Consider the following 13,554-nt stretch of genomic DNA (forward strand, 5'->3'; position numbering starts at 1 on the left):
CCTCCTCCTCCTCCTCCTCCTCCTCCTGGCTTTGTGCTCCACCTCCTCTTATCCATGTTCACATCAGTGGACAATTTTAGCCCTCAGTGCCGAGTCCGACCATAGCAGAGCCTCTGGCAGGCCGCCACAGAAAGCTGCCAAAGCTGAAGGGAAAAGCAGGGGGTTGTGGGTGCCCAGGAGGGGGTAGGTTGGTAGGTTGGGGGGGGGGGTGACCAAACAGTGGAAGGAGACGGGGGGGAGAGAGAGAGAGAGAGAGAGAGAACACAAGAGAGGGAGGGAGATGGCGAGAGAGTGTATAAGTTTGGGAAACACAGGAAGAGGCAGCACTGGGGAGCAAACTTTTCTCTTGGTTTGGACTTTATTTTTGGCATGACATAAAGGACGTTAGAGTGGAGACAAGGGGTAATAACCCTTTGTTTGTTTTCCTCTTTAAGTAGTTGTTTTTCTGATCTGCAGAGATTATTTGGTTTTGTTGCATTTTTTATCTGATTGTTGCTTGAGCTTTGAAGAAGGCGTGACCAGACAGCTGAAATCCTTCCAAACTTAGCATAGCAGCTCTCTCTCTCTCTCTCTCTCTCTCTCTAACTCATGGGGAGTGTGAAGCTGGACTGACACACACTCACACACACACACTCTCTCACACACCTGTTGTTGCTGAGGATTTCCCTGGGAGCGCGGTCATGGACATCTGCGTCACTGCTGCTTGAGGGAATCTGTGCAGCTGTTATCTGGTGAACGCTGCAGTAGAAGGAGCCGACCTGTTCGTCTGCGGTGGAGGTGGCAGAGATGTCATCCTACTACCCACGCACCAAGGACCTGACCCGCACCAGGAAGTCACTGACAGAGTCGCCACCGTCCTCTCCATCCCCTACAGACAAAAACTACAGAGTAAGCTTTTTACAGACAAGTACACACGTTTACAGATTTATGACTAGATTAAACATCCTAGGTTTTTGTAGTGTAAACACTTTTTAGATTATTTTGTTAATGTATTTACTTATGTCAAGTTGTCAAGTTCAGAAGGATGCACATTTGCTTACAAGTGAAACAACAGCTTCAACAAACCAGTTCATGAGAATAATATGACATTCCCCATGAATTCTAAGTATTTGTTTAGTTTCGTAGAAAGAATGAAAAGGACAATAACAGGCAGATAAACTGATAACAGCAACATATTCAGGAGAGTTGTTTGCTACATGATGATGTGGATCAGCCACTTATCTCAGCTTATTTGATCAGCTGTGAAAAGGAAAGGAAAAGCTGCTCAGAGGAGTAAATGAGCACGTTTTCTGGAAGAGACTTTTGGATTGAAGCATTCTTTCTGTAATTTCCTGTTATTTCTCTCTCTCCATCTAAGAGGCTAACTCTCATGGGGGCAGTTGTGTTTATGTCAGTGCATCTGACTGAGCTGGACTTGCTGTGACAGGAAACTTTTAATGGGAAAGAAAGAAATCTATTTCCAGGCAGGAACACCGACATCATGCAGCACTACGGTCGGTCTCATTATAGCATTATAGCTGCTGGCTTACAGAGGATGCTGTGATTCTTCTTTTATCCTGTTGTTGTTTTTTTTTTTGTTATCAGTCCGTGCATCCGTGGTGAAACTCTGGTTTTTGTTTGCCGTGATGTCTGAAATTAACCTGGTAGAGGTTTTCTTTGTAGGGGGAAAATTTGATGTTTGATGCAGTGTTGTTGTAAAGAGCAGCTGGTCCTCTTTTGGTCAACCAGAAAACAAATATACAGCTAAAAGTTTTTATGGTACTTTATACCTCTTTACAGGAAGGGTTCTGTCATTTTGAACCGTCTTCCAAAAACTCAAAATATGAATCTGCAGTAAACCAACAAAATACATCAAATATTTATATATATTTCTTTTTTACTTTTGATTAAACAAAAATGTCTTTTATGCTTACAATCAGAATTTAAGAATATTAAAATACAGTCATTTGAGGCCAACACTGGGGAGCTGCAGATTAGGTGGGAGTTGAAGACGTAATATTTATGCTCTGCCTTTTCAACAGTTCTTTGATAAACTGCTACATTAAACACATGCCGAGAATTTAAACTGCTATTTTTATCCTCAGGTTTCTTTGGATCTGGCTTAAATCTCTTTTGACTTTGTAGCTCTAAAGCAGTGTGTAAGAGCAGATAGCAAAAGAATCAAAGAAATAGTCCTCTAAATGACACAAATGTCAGCTTCCTTCTTTTGTGTACATGTTACAGCCAACATACTGTCTGAAAGAGTTAATAAAGAGAGGACCAGCTGAAAGGTGAGCCACTGGGGAACAAACGTCTTTTATGGTTGTGTGTGCTGTGTCACTTCCACTGTGGGAGTGTAAAGAAAGTGTGTGTGGCTCAGGTTTTCCTACTGCCATCATCCAGTCAGCTCTGAAGGAGCGATGCTGTGACAGGAAGAGGTGAGAGGGAGGCTGACGAAGAGTCATCTAATCAGTATTTCATTGGCTCTGGCAGACTGTTGTTAATATTATCATCAGTGAGCTCATCCTGTGTGTGTGTGTGTGTGTGTGTGTGTGTGTGTGTGTGTGTGTGTGTCTACCTCCTGATATTGGTCCTGGCATGCTGTAAAACTGGAAGCAGGTTTGTTTACAGAGTGCCCATGGCTCCAGCCCGCAGCTGATCAGAGGCTGCATCTGCTCTGCATGTGCCACTTCTAACTCGCTCCACTCTTCCTAACAAGGGAATCGGATGAGTGCAGCTGCCACTAGAAGCAGAGTTTCAGCTCTCAACTTCAGTTTTTGGCTTCACTTCAGTATGAGTGTTTTAGTTACGGTGTGTATGAACTTTTTCCTTAAAACCAGGTCCTGTAATCCCCACAGGGCTCCTTTAAGATTTCACTGAAATGAAGTTTTCAAAAACTCATTTCACCCATTTCCTAATCCTTTAGTGTGAAATAGGTTTCCACACGGGAGCTAATCATAGTCGAAGAGTTTGCAGGAAAATGTATTCATCCAACCATTCAACCATCCCATGCTCGTTAACAACTGAATGTGATCGAGGAATCTCCTTGGCATTTCACAAAGCAAGTGCTCCTCTTGGATCCATCCTTGGCCTGGTCTGTGTTTTCCTGGATAGCTCTGCTAAAGCACATGACCACATAAGGACAGGCAGCGCTGGCTCAGTTATGTAAACACCCTCTGAGGAGCAGCTCTTCTGACGCTGCATGAAATCTGAATAACTGCTCCTTTTGACATGAATTTTCCTTTTATCACGACCTGCAGCTGCTTCTTGTCTTGCACGGCTCACACTGCCACACAAGACGTTTATTACAAAGCATTTTTTAAACACAGACGATTTAAGATTTCTCCCCCCTCCCTATGCGGCAGCAGGAAAACAACTCCAAATCTTTAGAATTTAAGAGAAGTTTACGAGAAGCGATCGTGGATCACTCCGGCCTCTAGTCATGACAGCCTCTCTCCGTCTCCGACTCTCATTTCCAGAAGTGTAAACAACTCCAGTCATCATCTTCATGTGCTACACAGAGCTTTCTATTGGCTCCGGTCCTGCAGAGTAGACACAGTGCACAGAAGGGCAGTAGACACATAAATTAGCCCCTGCAGTTTCTGTGCTAATTCATTAAACTAAATGATGTCTGAAAACACAGACCTGACTGAAATACAGCCAGAGAACAGCCTTCCTGTGGCACAGCATCCGGGCTCCTTGGTGAAATAGAAACAAATAATGATCACAACAGGCTACTTGGCAGCTGTGCTGGCCAGACCAGTCATGCCAGGACACTTTGATATCAGTCTGAGGTCACACAGAAGATACTTGACTTCTGATGTCATGATGTCATCTTCATGCTGCAGGCATTTTTTGTGGCCGTTGCCTACTCTAAAAGATTAACGGAGCTCACCGGAGAGGTTTGACCTCTGTGAACTCTGTCAGTGCACTGTTGTGCTGAATTATATCTCACTTCTGCATGTCCTTCCTCCCTCAGGGACCTATGAGTACACTGTGATAATTCAAGTGGAAGTTTGGGGTTTTACGTCCTGTGTTGTCACAAATATTCTGGATCTGAACACGTTGTTTCTGTGCTGAGGGACAAAACTAACATGCTGTATTTGTTTGTTTTTTTTTTCCAGCATGACAGACTCTCAAGGTAAGGATCACACGACTGTCTTAGAATAGAATAGAATATACTTTATTAATCCCTTTGGGAAGGTCCCTCAGGGAAATTTGGGACTTCCTCACTGTCCTGAAGTGAAAATCAAAACCACTAATGCCATATAAAGAGCTGCACTGTGCATTGAGTATGATCCACGTTACCTCCAGATATGACTCCAGTGGAGAGAGTGCGACGGACAAACCTCTGGGATGCACCAGCTCCTACACACGGAGAGAGACGAGGCTGGCCGCCCTGAACAGACAGGAGCCAGACTCCTCTGTCAAAGACTACAAGAAGGTAAAAACCCAGGCAGACTGCAGTCCTACCTGCAGCTTGACAGAGTGAGGCATGGTGGACGAAGACAGGACTTAAATACACAAGGGGTAATGAGACACAAGTGAAAACAATCAGGTGGTGCAGGTAATTACCAAGGAGGAAGTAAAGAAACACAGAGAAACTTTCAAAATAAAACAGGAAACTAAAGACACAGGAGAAATAAAGCCATACATAATATTATCATTTTAGATATTTTTGTATAAATGTTTTTCATTTTGTGAAGGAATTCAGCCCTTAAACGAACTAATCCATTTTTTTTTTAGATGTATGCAGAAGCTTTACATGAGAACGAGCGGCTCAAGTCCAGGTTGCAGGTCAGCAAACAAGAGTTAGTCAAGATCCGTTCCCAGCTGGAGAAAGTCACTCAGGTACCTCTCAGGCATGCAGGCTAAGATGAAAGTAAAAAAACTGTTCACAATGACAGTGCAATCCTTTCCTATTCCTTATTTCCTTCTAATAACATCACCACTTTAACTTCTAGAGACACGACAGGATATCAGAAAGATCTTCTGTACTTGAATCTGAGAAAAGGGTAAGTGTTTCTGCAACCTTTTGCCATTTTTATTGATCTCTCCTGCACCGTAAGATGCTTGAGCGTCCAAATATCTCTGTTACCCCCCCACAATTTTCCTGTCTGCGTCAGTCTAATGGCCTTTAAATCTCCAGGGTTTTCAAGTTTATATTTGTTTCACTTTTTTTCCCCGTCTGTATTTACAGGAAAAACAAGCTCTTGAGAAAAAAGTGTCAGACATGGAGGAGGAAATAAAGGTCAGTCTGTTCAGAAATAGACAGTGGTTTAAACGGCACAAGTTGTTCTTCGTGTATCTCATCGATGTTTTCTCTAAATACCATCATAACACTAACAGTCCTTGAAGCATACACGCCTCCAGCCGAGTCCCCCTCTAAACCCTTGCTAAATCAAGCAAGCCTAAAGTGTTTTTACAGAGCAGAGCACACATACAGCACACTCCAGGGTGAGTGTGGTTGGACAGGTGGGTTTGGAGTCAAGGAGAGAGAAGGTTAATGCTTCAGGCTCATTACCCACAGTGTTCTGCTGGGCCACTTCCTGCCAGGCTGAGGAGGAGCCTGAGCTGCTGCTCCCCTGCTCCACTTATCCCACTGTTTGGGGTGAACATTGTGACCTAGTTCCAGCTGAATACCAAACCCCATTCCAAGAGCAAAAAGACCTGCTTTTGTGAGACATTCCTGCACCACTCTGTGTGTTTTCTGCCTCACAAGGAAACACAGGACTCAAAGAAGATTTCAGGCCTGAGCAGACAGGCTCTGCAGTGTGTGTGTGTGTGTGTGTGTGTTGTTATCTACTGTGAGGAAAGAAACACAAGTAAACATATTTCATATGTGCAAAGAGTCATTATTAAGAGACGTTATAACAGCGCCGCAGCAGATGTTTGACCCTCCTGTTGTTGTGGTTCCATCAGCAGGATGCCCCACTGCGCTTCCGCTGTGGGTACCAGCCCTGAGGGCAGGTTGTCACAGGGGAGGGGGGGATGGTGAGTGGCCACTATATGATGCTATAAAGACTGATTGACACCTTGCCTATCACCTCACAAGTCTCTGATCTGTCAGGGACTGGGGCATGTTTACACGTGTGGACACCTTTTATTTCTATGGAGAACCCAAACTGCCAAACTCAGCCAATAGGTAAATCAATATGCACAAATTCTATTGATCAACCTATCCCTGGCCGAATGACCATGACGCACGTTGACAAGTGCCCCCATTTGAGTAATAAAGCAGAATCCCAATACAACAATAAATAATAAATATTAAATGATTAAATGGAAAAATCAAAATGAATTAAAAACACTAATATTTTAGAAATCAATTCATGCCTTAACTTTCATATTAATTTGGTTCATTTATGAAACATTCATTGATTCATTCAATTTTGTCATTTTTGGTCCTCCATATCATCCACTTATTTTCACATTTAGCGAGCAGTCCTTCCACAAGGGGGTGCTGTTCAGTTATATTTGTGCCTCACTGCACCACCTAAAGGAAATATATGGTAGCTGCAGACCTCCACACCTGGAGATGTAGTCACGTCAGTGGGCTGTTAACTCTTCTCGCCTGTAGGTGGCACTCACCAGCACATCTTTATGTCTTTATGTTTGGGTTGAAACCATAGGTTTTGGGTCTTTCAGGTGTCTCGTATCAACAGCACCGCGTGTCCTTGTTGTTAAAATAGCAGCACTGTGTCTGATTACTTTTTTTACAAAATCTTCGTTATTTCTGACAGCCTCTTAAATGTAATGAATGGTAAGAGTGTAGAATTACCTACAGGAACTGAGAGTGTGGTCAGATCTGATTTAATATCAAAGGGTTCAATAGTGTAATTAGAGCATACTGGTCATTATGAATTCTCGCCTCGCTCTGTCTTCTCTCTCTCTCTCTCTCTCTCTCTCTCTTCACTGTTGCCAAGGGCACCTCTCCAGAAATTGCACAGTTTTATTCCAATACCAGGATAACATTATATGCATGAACTGTTAAGTCTAAAGACCCAGACTGGTTTAAATTCCTGTGTTTTAGTTTTTACATAAAGCAGCTGTGTACATGACCTTCACCTCTACACACGTGCTTTGGTGGCCTGAAACAGTACATGTCTGCTGTGTGTGTGTGTGTGTGTTCTGTGGTTTTCCCTTCAGGGATAGTGTCAAACCACAGACGTCTCTGTTGAACCACATTGAGGTTTACCTCAAAAAGTCAGGCCAAGAAGGCGGCGAAGCTGAGTCATTTCCAATCTTTTGACTGACTGCAAAGTGAAATAGAGCAGAGTGAAAGCGTTTCTGAATTTTCTGCACACACACTAAAACACCACCTCACCACTCTCCTCATAAAACCCAGCTTACCTGAGCACATGTAGAAACAGCTTGATGGTTTCCCTTGCTTACTGCAGCCTTTGTATCCTTGTTGTGTAAATGTTTATATAAGTTTTTCCAGAGAAATCCCTCGGCTGTGTCTGTGTGGGTGTGAGTGGACAGAGTGTCTCTCTTTTCTTTTTTTTTTTTGTGCACATGGCCTGCCTCCCTGCATGCTTTCTCTGTCTGCCCCTCTTTCTGTATCTCTCTCCTCCTCTGTGTAGGCTTTCCCTGCTCTGGCTCAGGTCCAGGCCTTGCGGAGGGTGAACGAGCGTCTCCTAGCTGAGAATAGAGCCATGCTGCGCGTCCTCGCCCGCCTCTCTGAGACGGCCTCCATGCCGGAGACAGAGGACCTCTGATCCTCTGAAAAATCATCTGCCCTCCTTTCCCCCTGCACCTCCTCTCTCCCCTTCCTCAGCCACATAACTTCCTCTTTCCTTCTGGTGCCTCGTCCTCTGCTGTGTTCCACTCAGGCAGGTCCTGCACCCTCTCAATGCTCACTCCCTCTCACCCCACACAGCACTCTTTGCACTCTTGTTTTTCTTTCTTAAACCCAGTCTCCTTTATGGCTGCTGCCACCAAAACACTTCTAATGAGGTGTCCTTTCAGGTGTAATTTTAGCTACATGTAGGTTGCACGCTGCTTCTCATGACTTTTTCAAGGAGGGAAAAAGAAAAGCACTGACAGCATCTATTGATTTTGCAATAGTCAGATATATGCAGGCTTTGTGTAATGTGCTGTATAATCAATGCAAAGTTGGTTTCTAAGGAAATAGCCTCTCTATTAAATCTTACAAAGGAAATGGAACATGGTAGATTGTTAGGCAATCAATGTCCATCAATGTCCACCCCGTCCTCACCAGAAAAAAAAAAGTAGCTGAAGTTTATGTAGCTGTGTGTCCTCCTGTGGTCACCATGGTAGCAAAGAAAATGGTGGAGAAGTTTGTTGCAGATGGTAGAATTTGGTAAGTAGTAGCAACCAATTATAGTGAAGTCGTGCCTGCAGGGAGATTTTATTATTATTAATAATAATAATAATAATAATAATACATCGAACTTATATAGGGCTTTTCTAGGACACTCAAAGACGCTTTACAGATGCATTATTCATTCACACCACATTCACACAGAGTGGCAGTGGTAAACTATAGATGTAGCCACAGCTTCCCCAGGGGGAGACTGACGGAGACATGGCTGCCAAGGTGCACCTAAGGCTTCTCCGACCACTGCCGGTTCATTCATACACATTCACTGGAGGCAATGTGGGTAAAGTGCCTTGCCCAAGGACACACAACAATGACTAGGGCAGAGCTGGGATCGAACCGCCAACCTTCCAATTATTGGACAACCCTGCTCTACCACTGAGCCTGCTCCATTTTAAAGGGACTTAGCCACGTGAAATCTAAACACAGGTTGTTATCATTGCCTTCAGCCACTGTTACTTCCCTGAGGTTGGGCTGTTTGGTGCATATCAAGCTTTCAAGTTTGTTTAGAGTAAACATGTTAATTATTGAGGTTTAACCCTCGGGCGTCATTGGGGACTTTTTTGTCCATTTGGGTAATTTTTGCCTCTTTACCTGGCCACCATTTTATCTGTGTTGGTGCATATGGCACAATTTTTTGTAACAAAGACTCTCTCTAGACACATTTTAGAATTCCAATTTAAATTTTTCAAATACATCACCAGAACATGGTGAAACAAATTTACTACCCTTTTGTGTCATTAGGGGACAAAAAAGTCCACTTCCAAAAAACTGCTATAAAAAATTAACAGATTAATATTTTTTCTTACTTTTTTCTGCATAAATATGTTAAACAACTTCAGCCCTGCTCAAAACTACCAAACATTAAATCATTTTGAGGAATTTAACCCTTTAAATGCCAGTTTGATTACTTGATGTTACAGTAATTTTTTATGAAGAAAACACAAAAAATGAGTTATTTTCCACAAAACAAAAGTTAGGTGGCTGAGGCATTATTTTTATATCTGTCATGGATAGGTCAAAGATTAGCCAAAATATTGAGTTTGATGCATTATTAGTTTTTGTGTAGCAGCAGTTTAAAATGGTATTTTCCACTTAGGGCCCATTAACTCCTATTATAATACTACATTTTTTAATATCATAACTATAACAACATATAACCATGCATTTCTTGATGTAAGGGTTTCATTTTTGAAAAAAATAGTTAAATTTGACATTTTCTACTGTTCACCACTAAAATCAGCCATTAACCCATTATATTCCTATGCATAAAATCCATGTGTTTTGTGGCTGTGTTTTGGATTGTGTTCAGTAGGCTGTTTTAAGTGTGTGTGCATGTGTTTGTACACGTGTGTATGTGTCCATGTGTGTGCATACGTGTGTGTGTGTAAGTAACTTAATCAGACATTACATACATAAGTTTTAACACCAACAATGACTACTGCAAAGACACATGAAACAGCACACAGATGCATGCATACACACACACACACACACACACGTATGCACACACATGGACACATACACACATGTACAAACACATGCACACACACTTAAAACAGCCTACTGAACACAATCCAAAACACATCCGCAAAACACATGGATTTTATGCATAGGAATATAATGGGTTAATGGCTGATTTTAGTGGTGAACAGTAGAAAATGTCAAATTTAACTATTTTTTTCAAAAATGAAACCCTTACATCAAGAAATGCATGGTTATATGTTGTTATAGTTATGATATTAAAAAATGTAGTATTATAATAGGAGTTAATGGGCCCTAAGTGGAAAATACCATTTTAAACTGCTGCTACACAAAAACTAATAATGCATCAAACTCAATATTTTGGCTAATCTTTGACCTATCCATGACAGATATAAAAATAATGCCTCAGCCACCTAACTTTTGTTTTGTGGAAAATAACTCATTTTTTGTGTTTTCTTCATAAAAAAAATACTGTGACATCAAATAATCAAACTGGCATTTAAAGGGTTAAATTCCTCAAAATGATTTAATGTTTGGTAGTTTTGAGCAGGGCTGAAGTTGTTTAACATATTTATGCAGAAAAAAGTAAGAAAAAATATGAATCTGTTAATTTTTTATAGCAGTTTTTTGGAAGTGGACTTTTTTGTCCCCTAATGACACAAAAGGGTAGTAAATTTTAAAACTGCTGCTACACAAAAACTAATAATGCATCAAACTCAGTATTTTGGCTAATCTTTGACCTATCCATGACAGATATAAAAATAATGCCTCAGCCACCTAACTTTTGTTTTGTGGAAAATAACTCATTTTTGTGTTTTCTTCATAAAAAAATTACTGTGACATCAAGTAATCAAACTGGCATTTAAAGGGTTAAATTCCTCAAAATGATTTAATGTTTGGTAGTTTTGAGCAGGGCTGAAGTTGCTTAACATATTTATGCAGAAAAAAGTAAGAAAAAATATTAATCTGTTAATTTTTTATAGCAGTTTTCTGGAAGTGGACTTTTTTGTCCCCTAATGACACAAAAGGGTAGTAAATTAAAGTGACGCCATGTGTCAGGAGGCATCATTTGCTGCTACAGTGTCACAGCAGGACGTTGAAATTCTGGGTTATTATTCAGCAAACTGCGCATGGTGTTGGAGAAAACAGGACATTAAACAGCGGTCACACATGCGATTGGCCACAGGTTATGGACATGTTGATGCTGGATGCCTTTGCTCGTTCACCAGTAGCAGTGACGTGTCCTAGCGACAGCAGAGATCTATTGTTTGTCTCCTGTAGAGGGGAAATACTTTGACAAAGAGGCTGGTTATTTTTAGTCGTTGCTCCTCATGAGAGGCACGACCCAGATTTGGAAATTGACCCTCTCACAGTCTCTCTCTCTCTCTCTCTCACACACACTTTTCACATTTAGAACCTACTGTCAATGTCACTCCTGCATGATGGAGTACTTTTACACGTCCTCATTGCTTGGCCTCAAACTTTTTAGGCGTCTGTGTGATGTTGAAGTGATTGATGATATTTTATTCTGGTGTTCTTGTTTCCGCTTCATTACACCATAGTTTGTCATCACTTTTTGATAAATTCGTTCAGATGTTTTAGTTAATAAATGTGCACAAGTGACGTGTAAATGGGCACACAGAGCAGCCTTTCTCTACCCAGTACAAAGTTAGAACTATTCACACATTAGTAGCATCAGGTAGACAAGGAGCAACATGTTAAATGGGCCAGTGGTCTCCACATACACCGAGCTACGGAGCTTTCATGCTGCTTTACTGATGGCTTTAACTGGCCATTTTTCAGCCATTCAGAAAGGCTCAGATCGGCTGTTCAGCATAGGGAACCAGTACACAAGTACAGAATTCCTCTGTTTATTTGCAGTGCTACATCTTATTTTATTTCCCTCTTCATGATTAATGAACACAGACCACTGCCACCAACTGGTGGCAGGTGCAGAATGTGTGTAGTTGGCCTGACGGTGCCACATTTAGATGAAAATTAGACTGTTGCTCATTGTCTACCATCAGTTAGAAAGAAACTGCTCTGACCTGAATACACCTCTCTCATGCACATGAACTTTTAAAGTGCTCCACGTAGAAAAATGGTGTGATGTGGCCTTGATATATCTCTCACAGTTTCAATTAAATTCCTCCAGATTTTCTAATTTACATTTTTTTCTTTTGCTGTCACAGACATTAACAGAACTCAAGTCGGACAACCAGAGGCTAAAGGATGAGAACGGGGCTCTCATTCGAGTCATCAGTAAACTGTCCAAGTGAAAGTTTCCTGTGTGTGTGTCTGTGGACCCTTCCAACCCTGATGTGACAGTTTCATTTTCCACAAGGTCCCAGGTGGGCCAGTGACTCCAGACCTTAGAAGTCCTGCTGGAACATGTGAAGATCCAAAGAGAAGTTTGAATAAGTTCACAGATGGAACTATCAGTTTTAGCTCCTCTATTAGACTTTTAGTTTTTCACATGTATGAAAACAGGGGCCAGATAACATCCAAGGTCCAAGCGATGCATTTGTTTGCATGATTACACCTTATATATTATCACAACACGTTTGTTGCTACATGGTGCACCGCAGATAAGTGTTTTAATTATTATCTATAGTTATCAAAAAGAAAGAAGGAAGGAAACCCATTGATCTTTGCTTTTTATTTTTTATTTTATTTTTTTTTTTGGGGGGGGGGAGTGTTTTTGCCTTGATTGACAAGTCTCTCAGGTTTGTCACTCAGCTGTGCCTGCTTGCCACAAATCAGTGCCTCTGAGTTACATAAAGAGTTAACCCTCAGATTTCTCTTTGGAAGCCTGTGGGTGTTTTTCTACAGTTTTGTAATACAGCTGATGTGTTATACATACATACATACATACACAACCCTACAGTTCCAACTAGTCACATAAATATTTTAGTAGGATTATTATCATTATCGTTATTATTTGCTTTGTTTGTTAAGCATGTGATGTATGCCTACACCTTTCAGTGTTTGATGGTGGCCTGGAAGGCAGAATCCTGGGTACATAATCAGTACAGTTTCCATAAGAAATAATTTTTTTGTGTGTGTCTGTTTTCTTCCAAATCTTCCAAACATCAAAAAACGTGTCTAAACAGAGGAGTGTGTATAAATGGAAAATGCCCTACATTATGTTTTGTAATAGAGAAATATTTATTTATTTAAAAATGATTTTATTCATTTTAATGTTGTTTAAAAAAACAAACACTGACTCTTTCTGGGTTGAACTGAAGGTGAAGAAAATACAAATATCAAAAATAAAAATCATAATGTCAGCACTGGTAATCCTAAATATCATTTATACAATTTATGTGAACTTAATCCAAAGTTTTTATTTTGACTTTATATAAACTGACATTGGAATTTAATCCTATGTCAGTTTTAATTTCTACTGAACTTATCAGTAGCTCTGATCCATAAATTAAATAAATTAGACATAAAGTTTTGACATTTGTCTTTTCATCACTTCCTGTTGAGCTGACCTCAGTGTTTCATGTCTTCTTTGAACAATGTGATGGTTTCACACAGTGTCACGCTTGGTCACGTCCAGTATTACAAACAAACTTCAGTACGAATCTGCTACTTCGACACGTACGGCAGATATGTGCAGAATATTCTACGTTTGAACTGTGTTGAATAATAGCTTAACATGCACTATTCACTTTGCCTAATAAAGTGTAAAAATTATGGAAATGTTTCTTTGTGGTTTTAATCAAGCGTGAGCCCAGTTC

At 40.9% G+C, this 13,554-nt stretch overlaps 1 protein-coding gene across 4 annotated transcripts; it reads left to right on the forward strand.

Annotated features, from left to right (window-relative positions):
- The first annotated feature begins 311 nt into the window (after positions 1-311).
- Positions 312-13,510, forward strand: LOC114438424 (protein phosphatase 1 regulatory subunit 12B-like). 4 transcript variants are annotated; one of them, XR_003670976.1, is made up of 8 exons: positions 312-888; positions 4,104-4,120; positions 4,294-4,423; positions 4,726-4,830; positions 4,944-4,994; positions 5,180-5,230; positions 7,566-7,814; positions 12,001-13,510. XR_003670976.1 is itself a non-coding variant. In XM_028409762.1 (8 exons), exons 1-7 carry the CDS (start codon positions 787-789, stop codon positions 5,941-5,943), a joined length of 498 nt encoding a protein of 165 aa, XP_028265563.1. In that variant the 5' UTR covers positions 312-786; the 3' UTR covers positions 5,944-5,973; positions 12,001-13,510. The 4 variants fall into 4 exon arrangements, 3 of the variants coding, with proteins under 3 accessions (XP_028265563.1, XP_028265564.1, XP_028265562.1); XM_028409762.1 differs by lacking the exon at positions 7,566-7,814 and adding an exon at positions 5,902-5,973; XM_028409763.1 differs by lacking the exon at positions 7,566-7,814 and adding an exon at positions 5,905-5,973.
- Positions 13,511-13,554: the final 44 nt, after the last annotated feature.

This window comes from Parambassis ranga, chromosome 7, assembly GCF_900634625.1.
Source record: "Parambassis ranga chromosome 7, fParRan2.1, whole genome shotgun sequence".
NCBI lineage: Eukaryota > Metazoa > Chordata > Actinopteri > Ambassidae > Parambassis > Parambassis ranga.